General features: G+C 39.6%; 1 protein-coding gene across 1 annotated transcript; it reads right to left on the minus strand.

Annotated features, from left to right (window-relative positions):
* Positions 1 to 15,680: 15,680 nt before the first annotated feature.
* Positions 15,681 to 18,071, minus strand: LOC124796106. The gene is made up of 4 exons (XM_047260194.1): positions 17,898 to 18,071; positions 17,704 to 17,714; positions 16,236 to 16,526; positions 15,681 to 16,164 (listed from the first exon to the last, which is right to left on the minus strand). Exons 1-4 carry the CDS (start codon positions 18,069 to 18,071, stop codon positions 15,681 to 15,683), a joined length of 960 nt encoding a protein of 319 aa, XP_047116150.1.
* Between the last annotated feature and the right edge of the window lie 3,102 nt (positions 18,072 to 21,173).

A 21,173-nucleotide genomic window follows, 5' to 3' on the forward strand; every position in this document is an offset into this window, starting at 1 on the left:
ATTCATAGCACATTACACTTGTCTACATTGAGATTCAATTGCCATTCCCTGCACCATGCGTCAATTCGTTGCAGATCCTCCTGCATTTCAGTACAAGACACATAATAAAACCTAAAAACTACAAAGTTTTATACTGGTACCTTTATGTCGATGACATAATATGCCCGATTGATGAACCACATATACATATAAAACAGCTACACAATGAAATAAATGACTTACACATAAAAATTATCTTCACATTAGAAACAGAAACTAACAACACACAACACTTTCTAGATCTCATCATACATGAAACAAGCAACACACACAACTTCACAATATTCTGGAAACGAACAACCACAAGCACCACCAGTCTCAACCTATCAAAACACCCATTGACACATTAGCATGCAAACTTCAGATTCATGCTCCACAGTTGAAACAGAACACCCATGATCAAACAGAACTACACGCAAGAACTAAATACAATAAAAGAAACAGCTGTAAAAGTACCACTTATAGTAGACAAGTTAAATCAAAACATATGCAAACCGTTCCAAAATTGACATACCACACACACACACCCAAATTCTCACCCAGCACAGAACAACACAAAACTAAAACAATGACAACACACAAGGTACAACAGAGTAACAGCACAAACACAACACCAAATTGGCACATACTCACCCACACTAAAATGATTGTTCACAGAAAATTCGACATATCAACGAAGCAGGGACTCCAAATAGGATAAAGGACGGAGAACACAACACAAAAAAAGATCAGAACACAAGAAACACCCATGTAGCAGCACAAAACAATTAATACGAGCAACAACGACAAAAAATACAAATTGGCAAAGTAACGAGCAGTATATGTAAATTAGAAAAGAAAATGCAACATTACAACTAATATAAGGCAATATGCAGCAAACAAGAAAAGGAAATCAGTTATAAAACGGGCTTATCAGAGTAATAAAAAGTAATAGCAGCAGAAAATTACCAAATAGCTGGATAGCATTCAGCGGACCTGCTGTGTGCGCACTACGAATTAACTCTCGTGAAATTATTCGGCGTGAAGCGTGGAATCATGATTATTGTTGTACATAGAGTCAGAGGAGAAAAACGTTCCTAAATCAATTCTAAATTATTAATTATTACCGTAGAATCGGCAAAGTAATGAATGCAGTTGCAGCAAATTTGTGTTCCGTCTCAGAATGCAGGTGTCAAGGGGTCCTATGGAGGAGGGAACATTATTTCCACAGATGGAAACAGATTCTGCCTCCGGATCTGAGTGGACAGCACGGTTCACTGCCATGCAGAGGACCCTGGTTGGATTTTTCGTTGATAGGAGGACTGGAACAACGTGCGCCTCGGGACAGCATTGTGATCCCAACTCAGGAGTTATGTGACCTAGTAATAGCGGTTCCAGGTGACGAAAATTGAGAACTGTTGGAACTATTGGGATAGCAGTGTGCGACCCAATGTACCTCCCCCCCCCCCCCCCTTCGCGCACAACCCATACGCCTCCCAGTGACGTCACATTGGTGGAAGATAGGACGGCATTTAGTTGGTAATTTTGGACGGAGTTAATTTTTACGATAGATAAGGGGTAGAGCTCCTGTGATGTGTGCTGCATATTGTCTGAAATAAGTTTCCTTTAGTTCATGTCTATGGTCACAATGGTCACAAATGTTTTGTCATCAGACTACCAGTTTCGGTCTATAATGACCTTCTTCAGATCTCTTTTCGGCGTGGCTCGAATATATTAGGGCATGTTTTTGGCCAACCGTTTTTCTATGTGCGAATTAATGTAGCCCTGACATAACGCACTCGGAAGTGCACATAGACCTGTTCTGACTACGAATGGCACTTGCAAAGTGTTGAGGACACTGCACAAATGCCAATGGACTTAACAGCACACATCAAGAATTCTGTCACAGCTCTTTGTCAATATATTACCACACGACAAAACTCACACAACACGAGTTTAATTTCAATGGACATTCCAGTACACAATTTGAAAACCAGGAACCTATTTCAGTCTTGTCTACAAAAGCATACGATGCAATAAAACTAATATAATCTGCCCCCCATTGACAGGACTAATCTTGAATCTCAAAATACACCTCCATACGCTACAACATATCGTACTTTTTACAAATATTGTATTTGTTACTACTATAAGGTCCGTGGGTAATTCCAAAGGTAAGGTCTCCTACTTTTTTATAAGTAGAGAACTCTGTTAGTGTGGCAGTTGGTAACACTGTTATTAAGAGTGCCTCACGCGTTGTGTGTAAACATGCGCACGCCGCGCTGAGGCGCTCAGTCCTGGCTTGGCAGCCTTTGAGAATTGGAGCTCCCGTTGGTAATGCAAACTGCGCGCAGTTATTCCGTTTTTGAACGCAAAGTGCACTGCGCCGATTGAAATCCATCGCCAATTGACGGAAGTGTATGGTGAGTTGTGCATGGATGTCAAAAATGTTCGTATGTGGTGTAGAGAGTTTGCAGCTGGTCGGACAGAAATTCACGACGAACAAAGGAGCCGGATACCGTCTATTTCTGAGGAGACAGTGTTGAAGGTTGAGCAAGGCATACGTGAAGATCGGCGGATCAACCTGGATGATCTCTGCACGTTGTTTCCTGAGGTTTCCCGAAGCATCGCTTATAGAATTTTAACGGAAGCATTGAACTACTGGAAGGTGAGCGCAAGTTGGGCGCTACGCATGCTGTCATGACCACATGCGACAACGAGTTGATGCTTCCCTCGCATTTCTTCGCCGCCTTGCAGCCGAACAGGACAACTTTCTGGACTCAGTTGTCACGGGTGACGAAAGCTGGGCATACCATTTTACACTTGAGACCAAGCAACCATCACGCCAGCGGCGGCATCCTTCTTCGCCAAAGCCGTGGAAATTCAAAGAAACACGGTCCACCAGTAAAGTCATGATAACCGTTTTTTGGTGTCGGAAAGGGGTATTGTCGGTCTACTTTATGCCCACTGCGAGCACAATTAACGCTGACAGGTATTGTGAGACTCTGAAAAAACTCAAACTGGCAATTCAGAACCGGAGAAGAGGAGTGTTGAGCAAGGGATTACACATTCTCGATGACAACACTCGCCCACACATCGCTCGGCAAACCGTTGCTCTTGTGCAACAGTTTCAGTGGAGCATAATCACCCACCCACCCTATAGTCCTGACTTGGCGCTTAGTGACTATCACCTGTGCCCTAAGTTAAAAGAACGTTTGGCAGGAAAGCGATTCATCTCGGATGACGAGGTGAAAGAAGAGGTTCATAAATTTCTGAACAGCATGGCGGTATCGACAGTAATGGTGATCAAGCCGAAAACTAGTTAAATGTTCAAGCTCTAACTGATGTAAACCATTGTGGAAATTATCAGGTCTATGTACTTATAAAATAATACGAGACCTTACTTTTGGGATTAGCCTCGTACTAATGCTGTATTTGATTTTGCACATACCATTGTTGGAGTGTTGAAGAGAAGGTATATTTACACGAGCAAAGATGAAAAACTGTAATATCGGGCAACTAAGCGGAGGTCTACGATAGGTAGATGTTCCTTCTGAAGGTTCGAGAACATTTTGTTATGTCTGTCAGTACATGTTTCAGCACACAATTTGAAAACCAAGAACACATACCAGTCTTATCTATAAAACTAAACAATGCAATAAATATAACAACATAATCTTTCCACCATTGATAGGAGTAATCATGAGTTTGGAAATACACGTACATTACATTACAAAATTTAGTATTTGCTACAAATGTTGAATGTGTTACTATTATAATGTACTAATATTGTATTTCTTTTGCATGCACGATTACTGTAAAACTTTTGGGAAGATATAGAGGGTGAGCCACTAACTATTGTTACCTAGAATAACTCGGAAAGCATGATAGTAGCTGAAACGTTTGTGAGACAAATACTGCATGGGACAACAGGGGCCACAATATGACGTTGGTTTTCGTTGCTAGGTGGGGTCCAGTCAGAGATATGAAGGTAAGCTTTGTTTTCTTAAATGAGATGCTATACTCTGGTAGCTTACTTATTTTGTGATAGCGGCTGTCGAGACGAATCCAGTGATGCGCAACAGTATGCTCTTTGTAGGTCAACGAATGTCGGAAAGGTGGAATGAACGTCCATTTACAGAAGGTGTTCGATGTGATGACCATTGGTGTCAGTGCATTTCTGTAATCTTCTTTCATGGATTCAGTGGTATTTCTTATGACCTCGGCAGTTATCGAAGCACATGCTCTGACTACTCTCTCTCGTATATAGTGCAAATAGTGATTACTCACCGAATACGGCGTATGAATCTAACGTGCCATTGACATGTCAACATCATTAGACGGTTTCGCGATGCAACACTAATAGGAACGGTAAGGCTAGTATTTTCGAATCAAGCGAACTTGAATGATGTATTCCCTCGAAGAACAAGTCGATATGCTTCTCATTTACGGAGAATGCCTACGTTATTCAGTGACAGCTAGAGACTTATACGCTAAAACGCATCCTCAACGTACTCACCCTACAGGTCGTACATTTAAATATGTGTGTGATAAACTGAGAATAACTGGATCTTTAACGCATCGGAGGCATATCTGGCAAATGAAAGTTACTAACGAGGAAACGGAAATTGGTACTCTTGCCACTGTGGTTCGAGATCCTTGTGACAGTTCGCGTCAAATCGCAAGGGAATCTGGCATAAGCCAGAGTAATGTGGTTCGTGTTCTGCATCTCCATAAATATCATCCTTACCATATTAATCTCCACCTAGAATTAACTGGTACGGATTGTATGCGTCGCATTGAATTCTGCCGATGGGCTCAACTTCACATTCAGAGGGATGACACATTTATTAATTTGATTTTATTTACTAACGAGGCTACATTCACGAACCATAGAAATGTGAATTTACATAACATACATTATTGGGCAACTGAAAATCTATGTTGGCGGCGGCAAGTGGCACACCAAAAATCGTGGTCTGTGACTGTCTGGTGGGGGATTCTAGAGGACACAATTATAGGCCCCTATTTCATAAAAGGCAGTCTTAATGGTAGGACGTACACCACACTCCTGCAAGAAACATTGGGTCTGTTACTGGAAGAAATTCCGTTAGGAACAACGAACACAATGTGGTATCAACACGATGGGTGTCCGGCACACTTTTAGCTGATGGCTAGAAATGAGTTGCAGAAACAATTCCCAAATCATTGGATTGGACGCTGAGGAGATGTATCGTGGCCGGCTCATATGCCAGACTTGACGCCTCTGGATTTTTTCTTGGGGGAATTCGTAAAACACATTGTTTATAAAGACGTGCCATCGACGCCTGAAGATATGCGAGAGAGAATTGTCAGAGTATGTGCTTAGATAAGTGCCGGTGTGATAAGGAATACCACTCAATACATGACAAGAAGACGGCAGCATTGCATTGATACCAATGGTCATCACTTCGGAAACCTTCATTACATGGACGTTCATGCCACCTTTTTTACCTTCCCTGACCTTCAAAGACCTTACTGTTACACATCATTGGAATCGTCTCGATAGACGCTATTAGAAAATAAGTACCAAACCATAGCACCCTCGTTTAAAAACAAGGTTGACCTTCACATCTCTGTAGCGACCCGAACTAACAACAAAATATCAACGTCATGCTATGGCCTCCATTATCCCATGCAAGTTTTGTCCAACGAAATTTTCAGCTCCAATCATTCTTTCGGAGTTATGCGTGGACGCAATACTTAGTGACTCACTGTATGTGCAATTGAGCAAAAATTAAGATCACAATAACTCTAATATCGGACCACTATGCGTTAGTCTACGAATAGTGAATATTTTCATTTATATCTCTGTTGACTCATGTGGAGTGTGCAGAAGGGAATTATTAGTAGTATATGGGCACTTTCTTTTTTAAAAATTAGACGTAGTCATAGCGAATTATTTGTTTATCTCAACTATATGTGCGACGTTCTTGCTACACAGTCCACATCAGATTGTTCCTGACGAGCTAACTCAAAGTGACAGTCAACACGTCATTTCAGGACAAAACTGTTTATGATATAATTGTAAATGATTTAATCAGTCTGAACGGATTACGACTATCTGAGTATGAGGTTAAAATCTGTATGGTTAAAAACAAGAGAAGAGGCTACAATGGCGCGACAGACAGAACAAAATGTTCTGCAGGCAGTGAACGCACTGGAGGTTCCGGATCCGTTCACATTAATGTTTGCGCGTATTGAGCTGGTGTCAGCCGCACTGAAAACCGAATTTCTGGATAGTCAGGAGCCATGGTATACAGAATTACTGAGAAATAAGACAGTATTACAAAGTCAGACGGTACTTATCAGTGCCGTTCTACAGATTCAAATGCACGCAAAAGTTTAGCTGACGAATTCGGTCAATTTCGTGATCGACACAAACATTTTATGTATGAATTTTATTCTTTAAAACTGGAGTTCGTAAATATAACGATAGGGCAACACGAGTTAACTAACACTGTTGCCGAGTTGTCACAAGCAGTAGAGGGCGCTACTCGTGGACAGTGTGATATTATGAACACGCAGCTCACACAACGAGCAGAACAGTTTACGAAGGCTTTCCAACAGTGGTTAGAAGACAAAGATACCCAACCACCAACTGTTGTTGAACAGAACGTTCAATCAACAGTAAATTAAGTCTTGTCAGGTGGTAATTCTGCTAGCCAAAATTTTTCTACAGGTTTGCAAGGATCTCTAACTCAGTTGAACGAACAATTATCTCCTTGGCGTGTAACTATAGACAAATAGATTGAAGGTATCAATCAGCAAAAATACAATCTACGTCATACTTGGCAGGATAGTTACTCAGCTATTGCTGGCAATGAGTGCATCAGAAAGAGATGTGAAGCAGACCCTGCAAGGCAATCTCTTAAACAATATGAGCAAGTACTGACACCAACATCGCAATCCGCAAAAGTAATGCCGGATCATGTGAGTGATTATGCAGCATTATTAATGGAAGAAAGATTAATTAAGTATGGACTATTTCCATCTTTTAATTCGGAAAAGAAAACTGTACACCCAGTCGTTCTCATCGGGTCATTTAAAGGCTTTATACCTAGAACTGCACAGACAGTCAGAAGGTACGTTATGTGAATGGGCTTAGGTGACAGAGGCCTCCGGGTAGTTGAAGCTGCAGAGACTTGCAACACACATACGGAATTCGAAACGCAATTATTAGAACGTATCGTCTGCTACGATACAAGAGAGAAGCCGTAAGCAGATTTACAATTGATAGCGATAAAATTCACTTTTAATTACACTACACAGATATTATGAGCGGTACCACAATAAGACGAAATATTTACCGGAACCAGTATCTGCCAAAGATCGTGTTGGAATATTAAAAGCAAAGTAATGAAACATAGTGAACATCACACAACACATATATGTACATCATTACAAGCAAATACGGATCTGGATTAATACATAAGTATCGTCATGACATACACGAAAGCGTTTAACTGGGCAGTGTAATGTAAACTTACTAAGATATTACCAGTGATGTGGTGTGAAAGTATATGAAGAATATTGCATTCAGTAATTGAAAAGTTTGATGCAGAAGTTCAGTAACGATTCGTAACTGTCTCTGCTGTAGTCCTGGGCAGGCCATTATGTATCATATTTTAGTATGGAAATGACCGTGTCAGATATTGTAGTGCGTGTAGGAGGCAAAGACATTATTCCATGCAATTGTATCTGGTTTTTATTGTTTCTGTCGTTGAATGAAATGTTAAAGACCCCGATTTTGTTCTTGCTCTGATAAAGACGACGGAAACTGACAATTGTGAATATTGCGAATTACAACTCAGCATTAAAAGCTGTATTCAAGGACGCAATAAACGATTGCTAGTCTCTGATAAATTGTAGAGTGAGACTCGAACGTAAATATTACTCTTTCTAGTCATCCTAATTGCCACAGATAGTTTCAGCTTCGTGGACGTGGAGTTGGAGAGACGCTGGGGAGCTGGCGAACGAACCTGCAAAATAAACACAGCGACTTTCAACGAACTCAAGAGCACGCAACAAGAAATCTACTACAGCTCTTTACCAACACATTGACACACATGACGAAACGCACAAGAGGTGAGTTTAGTTTCAAAGGACATTTCAATACAAAATTTGAAAACCAAAAACATACGTCAAACTTCTCGGGAAAAATTGCGATGAATGTACTCAGGAATGAACTAAATAAGAAGTGCCGGAAATCTAAGACGAAATGGCTCCATGAAATGTGTGCACAAATCGAAAAAGAAAGGACTGTCGGGAGGGCCGACTCACCATATAGCAAAGTCAATACAACCTTCAATAAAATTAAAAGCAGAGGTGGTGACATTAAGAGCGCAATGGGAATTCCTCTGCTAAATGCAGAGGAGAGAGCAGATAGGTGCCAAGATTACAGCGTGATGGAAGAAGAGGCAGGAGGGAATATAGATGAGGTAGTGGATCCAATATTAAATAGGGGATCCAATATTAAAATCAGAATTTACAAGTGCTTTGGAATATTTAAGTTGAAATGAGTTGGAATGAATAGATAACGTTTCTTCAGAATTTCTAAACTCATTGGGGGAAGTGAAAACAAAACGACCACTCATGTTTTCTGTAGGTCTGGCGATATATAATCTGATATTTGGAGAAAGATCCATGCCATACTGAAGGTTGCAAGAGCCGACAAGTGCAAGAATTATCACACGATCGGCTTAACAGCTCATGAACCAAGGTGCTGACACAAATAATGTACAGTTGAACGGAAAAGAAAATTGATCATATGTTAGATGACGATCAGTTTGGCGTTAGGAAGGGAAAAGCCACGGAGAAGCGGTTCTGACGTTACATATGATGATGAAAACTAGAGTAAAGAAAAATGAATAGGCGTTCATAAGATTCGTCGGCCTGAAAATGTGTTATAGAATGTCAAATGGTGGAAGGTGTTCGGAATTCTGTGAAATACATAGTAACCTATAGGGAAAGTTGGGTAATATACAGTATGAACAAGAGACAATAGGCAACAACAAGGTGGCACACTAGGAAAGAAGTGTACAAATTAAATATTGATGTAAGAAAGGGATGTAGTCTTTCACCACTTTTGTTCAATCTACACATCCAAGGAGCAATGACGGAAATAAGAGAAAGTTTCAAGCGTGCTAATTAAATTTCAAGGTGAATGGCTATCAGTGATAAGATTCGATGATGACACTGCGATCCTCACTGAAAGTGAAAAAGAATTTCAGTATCTGTTGAATGGGACGAAACTCCCAACGAGTGCAGCATATGGACTGAGAAAGAAAGACGAAGGTAGTGAGAAGTAACAGAGATGAGAATAGCGAGAAAGTTAACATCAGGGTTGTGATAACGAAGTAAATTAAGTTGCGGAATTCGACACCTATGCAGCAAAATTAACCGTGTAGAATGGAGCAAGGTGGACATAAAAAAACACTAGTACTAACATAATAAATGTTCTTGGCTAAGAGAAGTCTACAAGTGTCGAACATAAGCATAAAGAGAGACAAATATAAGCAGACAGGTGTTTCTGAGAATGTATGTTTTGAGCACAACATCGTGTGGCAGTGATACTTGGACTGTGGCAAACTAGAACAGAAGAGAACCGAAGCGTTTGAGATCTGATGCCATAGAAGAATGTTGAAAATTAGCTAGACTGATTTGAATCAGCTCTGAGTTTATGTTAACAGTGCGTAGAGTGATTTTCTGTTTTTGTTTCCTAGATCACATTTTGTAACTCTTCCATTCTTCTCAAATCGATGACGAATCGAAAATCGCCTGGTTGACTCAGTGAGATTCGACTGGGATCCAGGGTTTCTACAGCAGTGCATTGTAGCCGGTTGCAACTTAATATTATCTTACCTCCTTGGTATGCTGATTGATTCGTATGAACGATTACGTGCATGCACTTAAATGACGGCAAATTTTGAACAATGCTAAAGGAACCTGCATTATGTGAATCATGCAATAAAATAGAAGACATGAACCATCCCCTTTCCTAACTGTTAGATAGAAGACACAACTAAAATCTTTTATTTGAGGCTTGGTTGACCAAACTTTGTCATTCCAACACATGCTGCAGTTTTCCTATCACCACAGACAAGGCAACTATTAATAAATGTGACGTACCCCATAAATGTGAGTGATCTCTCTGAATGTAGTGTGTATGACAATTTCTATGTGTAACTAATTTATAAGAGTTTCTAGAGGTCTCATGTATAAAACACTTTCTTCATAACTTACTTTTCTTTTTTGTAAATAGTAGCCCAATTGAAGAGTCCAGTGGAAGAACCTGTTAAGCCCAAAAACATAAAATTTCTGTTTCATCATAATTTAAAAGACCAGCCAGTGTAGTTTAGGTGGTTTTACAGAACTAGTCAAAAACCTGATAAGTCATGAGATATTCTGATGTCTTGTAAGTATGTGCAGGCGAGAAACATTATAAGCCCACGAAAAACAGGGGAATATCCTGACAAGTCCAGAGTATGCAACGATAAAATTCTATGAATTAATGATTCCCAGCCCGCGCGGGTCTGTTTTCACTAATGTTATCGTTGTTTTATCATTGTTGCCACCGCTACTGTTGTGTATAAGTTAACCACTCTTTTTTAGCTTTGTGGAGTTTGTGAAGGAAGTTAGATCTAGCATTGTATTCTGTCGGTCTAAAATAATAAGGAAGACGGTGACTCATCTACTTGCGAAGAAAACTGTAGCATGTTATCAAAGAAGCTGACAAAGAAACGGAAGAGTATGTTCGCGTTAGAGAATCCTCAAAACGTTTAAGATTGCTGTCACATGAAGCAGGAGAAACATGTTACTGCAAAAACAATTGTTTTGATATTATCGGTGATGAAAATAAAAGGAATATTATTAATAACATGAACCACTTTCAAAATCCTGGTGAGGTAAACCTCTGTTTTAGTGGTTTAATCACAGTGGTCCCTGTACAGCGCAGGCGTCCTAGAAGAGAAGAGCAGGAAGCAAAGTTTCGTGTAGCATCATATGAATTCAGTGTTATTATTACCATTATATAAATTCTGTGTTTTTATTACCATCAATGGAAGTGTCAAAGAAGTACATGTGTACAAGCAAGCATTTATGTCGTTACATGGAATAAAGATCTACCTAGATCATTTAATGAAGAAACTTAAATCTGGGGACCAACCTGTATGAGACGGCCGAGGGAAACACAGATAATGCCCACAGGCTTTGAAAGATGAAACACGTGCAGTAATACGAGCGCAAAATAAATCATTAAAGGTGGCTACAGCCCAGTACAGTTTCACGAAGTCAGAAAAAATTTACGTACCAGAGTCTTCAAATATTAGAAAAATGTTCCATATCAAGAAGAAGTTTCAGGATCAGAACGTGTCGTATGATACATACCGCGCTATATTCAATTCAGTTTTCAATATAAGTTTTGGATATCCACGATCTGATAATTGTGGCTCCTGTGATGAGTATGTAGCCAAGAAGAAAAATTTGGAGAAAGACCTGATTTTAACATCATCTGTTGAAAATAAAGTAAGGCTTCGTTCTGACTTCGATCCAATGAAAAAGCCCATGAATTGCCTCTCAGAAAACAAAATGTGTTGCATGACAGGAAAAGAAAATGCAAAGATGGAATGTCAAAAAAAATCCATGACAGGTTGCAATTACGATGGACTGTAGCAAAAACTTTCCTCTTCCAAATATAAAGACAAATGAAGCTTATTATAAACGACAGCTTTCTGTATTTATATTCAATGTTCATGTTTTGGCAACAGGGGACAGCTATTTGTATATGTAACCAGAGAGCACAGGCCGAGAAAGAGCAGACGAAGATTCATCGTTCTTTCATCATTTTGTGCATAATTTTCTAAATTTGAAAGTCAGACATCTGGAGATCTTCTGTGACTCCTGCGGAGGGTAAAACAAGACTGCCACTGTATTCCGATTCCTTCACCATCAGGTCCATACAGAAAAACAATTGGACTATGTAAAGATGAAATTTCCAATAAGAGGTCATTCGTACCTCAAATGTGATAAAAATATTGGCATGATAGACCAAACTCAGGAATGTCAAATTCCAAAGGACATGTGTCTGATTTTTCAGAATTCACGCACACACCCTTCGCCTTTCATCATCATTGATGTTGAGGAGCCACCAAAGAGAATCAAATGCTTGACAGAGCATGTCGGTAATACAATATACAAGAAGAAACTCCATTTCCAGTCCAGGTCAGTAAGAGAATTTGAAGTGGCACGACCCCATGCAGCACTGTTTCGGTATAGAGGAAACTACAATGGGCATATGAGCAAGCTTCAGTACTTCTTCGTGGAAAGAAAGGGCAAGATTCCAGCCTGAAAAAAGGCGAGTTCAGCCTACCCTCTGCTAAATATGAAGGTATAGTAATTATTTTACAGCAATATGATTTGAAAGATATTTTTATTTATAGAAATTAGTATTTTCTTAGTACTAGGCATATTGCTATTTAAATTATAGGATTCTGATTTTTTGCAGGTGATCTTAAAATATCCGCCGAGAAATACAGAGATTTACAAAACTTGAGAAGATTTTGCTGTAGTGAAGTTCAAGTGCATTTTGATCGTCTTTTGCATTAACCCATCATCGAAAAAGCACAAGACCTTATACAGAAGATTATTAAATGATAATATGAAGTAATTTGTTGTAACATGAATTTCAAATCTCGTAGTTATAAGCTATACGTTATAGACTTGTCATATTTTACCTCTGTACTACGCCTTCGTATTGAAAATGCATCATATTATTGTAAATCCTATTCAAATGTGCATCATTTCAGCAACAGTCTTTCTCTCAAAGATATATTATGGCCCAAAAGAAAAATGAAGAATATAAGTGGAAAAACAAAAATTTTATGAGTCTTCAAACTCTAAATTTCGTCTCCTGAAAAAAATTAGAATTGTGACTTATCAGGTTTTTCCCCTGGACTCTTCAATTAATGAATTGTAAAATATGCACTAAGAGAGACCATACTAATATCTAATGGATGTCTTTATGACGATGGTTAAATGCCAGTAAAGAATGGGAAATGTGTTTCCATAACATCGATTCCAAACAGTTACCCACTAATTAAATTACGCTGACCACTCAAAGAGATTAAACGTTGACATTCATAGCTTGTATAAAAGACGGCCGAGTAAAATGCGAATATTCCTCCGCCAAGGATCAGTGCATGTAGAACTTTCTTGCTAGGACATTGGTTTTCCTTTCAGCACCAATATTTTGTAGCGCGGGTCAGTTTGAAAATATATAAGTCCTCTTTATTCTCAGCAATTCTATTCAAATCTGAATTAACAACTCCATCATCCCGTATGAAATTTGAGATGGAAGGCCTTAGTTACTTCAGAGCAATGAAACCACTCTATTATCTAAGCAAACCATTTGGTTTGGCACCTTTTACGATAGATCAATATTCAAATAAATTTTCGACTTCCACTTACGAGAGAATGTATTCGCTCTTCGTGCTTACGTTAGAGTTAACGCTGATTATTTTTATGATCCATGATCGATTCCGTTCAGTCCACTTCACGGCCACCGCAAAAATAGGTGACGTAGTTGAATTTGCATTAATTACCTCCTCTACCGTCTTGACTCTTATCTATCATAGTTTGTTCACTGTCACACATGTTATCCAAATTCTGAATAAACTTCTCGAGATTGATCGGACGATTATGCCAAACCAAAGCGAGGAGTACAAAAAAGTATTCAAAAAACTAATGGCTCAAATAGCTACATTGGTCCACCTGTATATCGCTGCGGTCATAGTCGATGGCGTCTCGTGGGGAAGGGTTGACAAACGGTATTTTCTACATTATATCGGTCTGGTACCGTTCTACGCAACGTCTGTTGTCACTACTGCCCAATTCTTCTATTTGGTGCTATGGTTGGGGCAACGTTTACGTATAGTGAATGGAAGACTTATGGTTGTATGGCAGCAGAGGTTGGTATCGGTGACACTGCTTCCGCCGCTACACAACTTGCAAGAGGCTGCTGCCCTCGGAAGAGTACAGCATGACATCTGTACTCAGGGCCACAATGTGAGTTTGCTTGATGCATTTTATGGCATTTCTGGGCTTGGGAATGATTTTATTTGAACTGAAAGATTTACAGTCGTTGCCTCATTTTCTTTTATTTCAAGCCATGGCCACATCAATCACAGCTCAAAAGCAAAACGTATGGATTTGTCAATCTAATGTTTCTCATTGTACAGACTGTTTCGGAATTAAGAAGGAGAGTTTTAAAGCTTTTTAGCATTCGTTACCATCAACATAGTACTGTAAATAGCACATCAAGCGAAAAATATAAAAATTTAAATATTTCTTATCTTCCTTACATCCAAATATACTTTGCATTTCAGCTACAATATTTTCTATGAAATTAATTCCACTTCGTTAAATTTAGAAGATTACCAAAAATCTTATTCGTTTGCACTTAATGTAATTGTTCTTGCATGATATTTTTTTTCTATGTAGAATATTTGGGATCTGTGCCTATAACTTCACATTCTAACAGTCTTCTCAAATGTGTGTCACATATTCACCAGCACCGGCAGTATCGAGTTTTTTGATGTTCACTCATTAGCACACTTAACATTCATCGCATCTTGTTAATAATTTCCAATTAAGTCTTAGTGTCATTTTTGTCTACGCTATTACTGATGTAATTAGTACCAGCATACAAAAAGTGCCATGACATAGTATGTTATATCACAAATAATTCTTCACTTGTAGAACTATTATCACTTACATATACAAGTAAGATGAGTAGATGTTGCCGAAAATAACATCAGAGGTTCTCTCACTGTGCAGGCAGTCCATCAGTGTACAGTGTGTGCTGATGATAGTCACAGTAGATGGAGCAGTGGCGCATGTAGTAAATCTGCTTAGGATATACCATCCAGTATCAGCTGCATATTGACTACAGTAGAAAATGTGGATTTCGCTGTCACCAGTAGGCCGTTTACAAGGAAATATTCAAAACAATCTATGTAAGATCACATCTTAAGATACGTATATTAGCTTCTTGATTTCTCACATAGGCCTATGACCCTATGATACTGTGTAACATATTACGAATTTGCGTTGAGGTGCGTTCATGTAGTATTCTGAGGTTACAATGATGGTCAGCGTAGACGTAAAGAAGGAAATTTTGTTCAGCGGTCTCCTTGTCAGTTAAGAGCAGGCTTGTGATATTTGGTCATGTATATGCACAGAATTATTATAGACCTATCATAGAAGCTGTGTTGTGCCTCAGTGAAGGTTACTGAGCTCTGTAGCTTGCGGGCTTTCGAATAACTACACACCCTCAGACTTAAAGTTGCAATATTATAACTTTTGGCTGGTTTCGTTGTCTAAGGGCTGGGATACGTAGTTGCCGCATTACAGCCCAAATACTGCTGAGTCGACAGTACACGATATGAGTAACACATGAATCGAATAGTCGAAGGTTCCTATTACTAGGCAATTGCGAATTACGTGCTGTATTTGACCCGTTGGCAACGGTTTCACGTCACCAGCTGCGTGCAGACCCGTCTGACCGGGTTATTTATGTGGGCGTATTCCTCGATGGTTTCGGTGCACTTTTCGGCACCGTAATGTCAGTGACTTAAATGGACGTAGTCTATCAACTGTTTCAAATACTTATTGGGAAAAGACAGTCTCCATTTGTCCGTCTCTTCATCTTTCCGCCGGAATAACTCTCCCTTGTGTATCTTATAATCTTTTGGTATTTTCTCGTATCCCTTGCTGTCGAAATTCACCTTAATGTGTCTCACCACAGGATCGTCGTTTTGTGCTCGCTGCATATCTTTGCACACCGCACGAATTTCTTCCTCCCCTGCCACCCCCGTCATACACAGTAGCTTAAATTCGTTCGAATCCTCCCTTCCATTATCTTCCGCCCCTATTGGTAATCTGGACAGAGCATCGGCAAACCCATTTTCTGTATCCTTTATGTCGCGGATTTCGTACTCGAATTGCTGCATGAACATTGCCCAACGCATTAAGCGGTCGTTCAGTATCCTGCAGTCTGCAGACAACTCAGAGCCTAGTATTCCGACTATACTGTCACTTTTCTGACCTCTAGATACATGTGGAATTTCTTAAATCCGTGCACAATCGCGAGTATCACCTACTCCGATATGCTGTATCACCGTTTATGCTTATTTATCATGCAGCCTGAGAATGCCACACTACGGTGTTCAATTCTTCCATCGATTAAGTTTTCCTGAAACAGTTCACAACTTATTCCATAGTCTGAACTGTCCGACGCTAAACAGAAAGGGAAATTCATATCGTGGTGATACAAGATCTTACTAATGCACAATTTATCCTTTACACCGTGGAATTCCGTTTCACATTCCTCGTTCCACCTCGAAGCTGCATTTTTTTCCAACAGTTTGCATAAATTCGGAATGTTGATTCCCCCCTCCCCCAAGAATGTTCTGTAGAAACCGCACAAGCCCAAGTATGACTTCAGTTGTTTCCTACTTTTGGGTCTACTACATTCGGCAATGGACTTAATTTTTTCGGAACTAGGTAAAATTCAAAATGGTTCAAATGGCTCTGAGCACAATGGGACTTAACATCTGAGGTCATCAGTTCCCTAGAACTTAGAACTTCTTAATCCTAACTAACCTAAGGACATCACACACATCCATGCCCGAGGCAGGATTCGAACCTGCGACCGTAACAGTTGCGCGGTTCCGGACTGAGCGCCTAGAACCGCTAGACCACCATGGCCGGCAGGTAAAATTCCTTCCAATGTGAGGATATGCCCCAAGAATAGCATTTCTGCTCGAACAAACATTTTGCGGGCTTTAAGGTCATTCCACCTCGTCTCAGAATCATGAGTACCTCCTCCAAAACTGGATAATGTTCATTCCACGTTTCTGTAGCGATCAGTATATCATGTGCGTATTCACGAGTTTGCTCAGTAGACTCTCCCCCAGGACATGACTCAGCGCTCTTACAAAAACTGCCACAGAAAGTGTAAGTCCGAGTGGTACTAGCCTAAACCGATACCTTCACCCTTCGAAAAGGATATCAGTGTACCGTGTGTTTTCCTCTGCCAACTGGATCTGCCAAAATACCGACGTCAGATCAACACTGGACATTAACTTGATATTATTAAAACTCTGCAGCAGTTCCTCCATATTGCCAGACTGGTCTAATTCCTTTACAAATACTTATTTATTTTTCTCGCATCTAGGCCTCATACTATTTTGATTGGGTTGTCCCGTTTTTTAACAATAACGGTAGTATTGCAGTAATCGCTCCTGCATTGATCGACTATATCTTAATCCAACAGTTGTTTTAATCGAACTCTGACGGCATCCATGTCTGCTGCAGGTATTACATATGGTTTGCATTTTATAGGTTCTTGACGTTTCACTTTTATAGAGTACCAGAAATCGGTAACATTATCAGGTCGATCAGAGAATACGTCCCCGTAGCGGTACAACAAAACACACTACTCTCTCTTTTCCCCTCTGATATACCCTTAGCTGCATCAATCACGTAATTATGTTATGCATATCGACTTCCTCACTCCAACCCCTAGTAACTATGGCATGATAAATCTGATTTTCACCTGTTAAAATTCTTTTAAATTTTACTTACTTTGTTCCATTCTGAAATTCAAATTCAAGGCATTTCCCTACTAAATTATCGAAGTATTGAATTTGCACAGGAAGTCAGAACCTAAAATTACTTCCTTTACTAGACCGCACACTACAAAACATTGTATCTCGAATTTATTTTCTCCACATTTAAATTCTAAAAGTATTTGTTTTGTCGTGTTCACTTATTCATACCACAACTGCTGTTTCAACCTGAACGCCAGTGACTGGGAAGATAACTAGTTCCCTATTTTTAATGATGTTCATAAAACTTTCCAACAACGCTGACACACTACTACCTGAATCTAGAAGTGCATCTAACATTTCTTTGCCAACTTTAATTTCAATAATTAGTTGTACATCTACCATTTCCTTTCGTTCTCAATATTTTTCCCTTAATAAATCATTTTCTACGTCTAGTCCCTTCTCTTTCAATTCTAGCTTAAACACATCCTGTTCTATCTATCCCTCAATCTCAGGTTAATCTCAAAATAATTCATTACATATTTTCTTCACCCCAAATTCATTCCTTTCCCTTTCTAAACCTCCGGCAATTTTAAACTTCTCTCGTTTCCACATATGCGGCAGTGACGACCGAATGCTCTACCGTACCAACGCCAATCAGTCACACTAAAATCACACTCCTCCTTCATATACCAATCCGTACGAACTTCATTATACACTTTTTACTTCAGCCCTCTCTAAATTTTCTGTTCGTTCTTCCACAACTTTCACCGATTCACTACCCACAGCATGCACAACTTCACTGTTTTTCCCCTCCAAGACATCGACACTTGCAGCATCAACGAAATAACTCATCAATTCACTGTTAAACGCTTGACCTTCCTGAAATAATACATCGATGCCTAAGTCATCATTACGATAAATATTCATCTCAGCAAACTTATCTGCTGATACACCATTTAAATCACTGCATTAATTCACATCAGAAACCTTACTTTTCTCCGTCGCAAATTAATTTTACGTGAATCGTACACAAGTTTAACCTCTGCCGTCACATTACACAAATTGCTACTACCTTGTCGTACAATTTTGGGACTTCCAGACTTGCTACATTCTTGCGGACGAAAATCAGCACAAACTGCCATTTCTACACACTTTTCAACGAGATTAAACCCCGATCCTATTTTACACACATCATCACATTCACACACCGACAAACGTTTTAGATATACACATTCATCAATAAGTTCCGTTTCGCCTTTATTTGTGACTAGAAACGCGTAAATTCCTTCCTCGGAAGTATCCATATCAGTAGCTTTTACATTATTAAATAAATTACGATTACTCTGTTGCTTTAAATAGAAATCATCCACCTCATCCGATACAATTTTAATTTCAACTGCTGGCAAGGCCAACGGTAAGCCGATCTTAGTAATATCGACGCTTTCCGCCGAAACACAATCATCCTCTCCTGCAGCTCGCGAGATCAAATCTAGGCTGCCTTAACCAAAATCGACGCTTTTCGCCGACACACAAATATCTGCTACTACATCACCTTCCTTACTGCAATGCTGCTGTTTTCAATACCTCTTCAGAACTCTCCACACTATTTGCTTTCACAAAATTCATTTCCTCTTTAACTTCTTTTTGAACCATTGAATCTCTCCATTTATCATCATTCACACACTCATTCATTGCACTTTCATAACTTACATCATTCCCCGCAAATTTGTTCCCATTACTTTTACTGAAGTCGCTCACAAATCTGTACTTTCGCCGTACGCGCTTGCTTTCATTGAAAGAGTCACCTATATAGACTTCCTCTCTAACTTACTACATACTACATATTTGTTGCCTTTCCCATACCTATCAACATTTCTACCATTACCATTATCTCCAGTCCTTTTCATTGCCTTTTTAGATCACCATCCCCGGACCTCAGATGTGGCGAACATCAGTTTCCCGACAGGTTGTTAAGTGATTGCAGTTGTGAATTTCCCCCGTCAAATCTGCGTCCTTTACTCGGATCCCGTTCACGGAAGTTATCACTTCTGTTCGTTCTTTGACCATTCTGCTCATTCCAGCTACCATCTCCTTGAGAATTCCTTAGATTTCTCTCACGACTACTATTTTAGTGGTGATTATTTGGATTCCATTACGATAACAACCACCCGGTTTGCTCCAAGGTTTGAACTTCAAAGCCCTCTCTAATTATTCTACAAATTCTAGAAATTCGTCCACGGAATTACATGGACTATGGACAAGATACCACTGCAAATATTCGGGTAAATGCCGTTTTAACGTGGTGATTTTCGTTGAAACCCGCAATAGATTTTTTACATGAATAAATTTGCCAAGCTCGCGCTTGTAGAAATCTCTCATTGTCCCATTACCGTACCTGTAACTCGGCCCATTTCACAATTCATTTTCGATCCGTGTCTGTTTTGCCTTGCCCCAAATTTTATTAAAAAAACGCTTTTCAAACTCTGCGTACGATTCGTACGAACAACATCTAACATTTGCCCAAGACTGTGGGTTTCTCTCGAAATGCCGTTTAACGTATTTTATTTCCGCTTCGTCCGACATGCCGTGAGCAAAAGCGTCCCTACATGCAGCCAAGAAACTTACTGGATGATATCTTCCGTCATCTGTGGAACAATTCACAAGGGATGTTTATAAACGGCGTGGCCTGTTGGGAGACTAACGAATTTAAACCACTTTTTATCTGTTGCATTTGTTTTTTAATTTCATTTTCACTAATGATACTGTGCTCTATTCTATCTTTAATATGGCCAATTTCTTTCTCCCCCTCACCTATACGATTGGCATTGTCGCTAATTGCAAAATTTACATCGGTTTTATAAGCATCTCGCACTTTTATACAGTCGCTTACCATGTCCCCAAGTTCCGTCTGTACCTTATCCATATTCTCCCCAATATCTTTCCCCACTGATTCGAATTAGATTTTACTACTAGAACTTCGTCGGTAATTTTGCCCACATCCACTCGAACACATTTTAATTTATCATCAATTGCTTTTTCAAGGTTGCCCGTAATGTTTTCAACTTCCTCATTCACAGAGGACCCTATTTCAGTTCACAGTGTACCCATATCAGTCCGAATTGTATCTGTAACTGTTTGCAATGTGTCCATACCAGTTCGTAATGTACCCATGTCTGTTCGAACTGCACTGATATTATTTGCCATTCCCTTCGTCATTTGCGTTAGCTGAGACATCATATTTCATCCACATTCAGTCCCCTTGCCTGAACTCCTACTAGTTACACTTTCTCGCTCTAATTTCGGACTAACCAGCTCTCTTCCGTTTCCATTTTTTTTTTTTGTCATCAGTCTACTGACTGGTTTGATGCGGCCCGCCACGAATTCCTTTCCTGTGCTAACCTCTTCATCTCAGAGTAGCACTTGCAACCTACGTCCTCAATTATTTGCTTGACGTATTCCAATCTCTGTCTTCCTCTACAGTATCTGCCCTCTACAGCTCCCTCT

This window comes from Schistocerca piceifrons, chromosome 4 (genome assembly GCF_021461385.2).
Source record: "Schistocerca piceifrons isolate TAMUIC-IGC-003096 chromosome 4, iqSchPice1.1, whole genome shotgun sequence".
NCBI lineage: Eukaryota > Metazoa > Arthropoda > Insecta > Orthoptera > Acrididae > Schistocerca > Schistocerca piceifrons.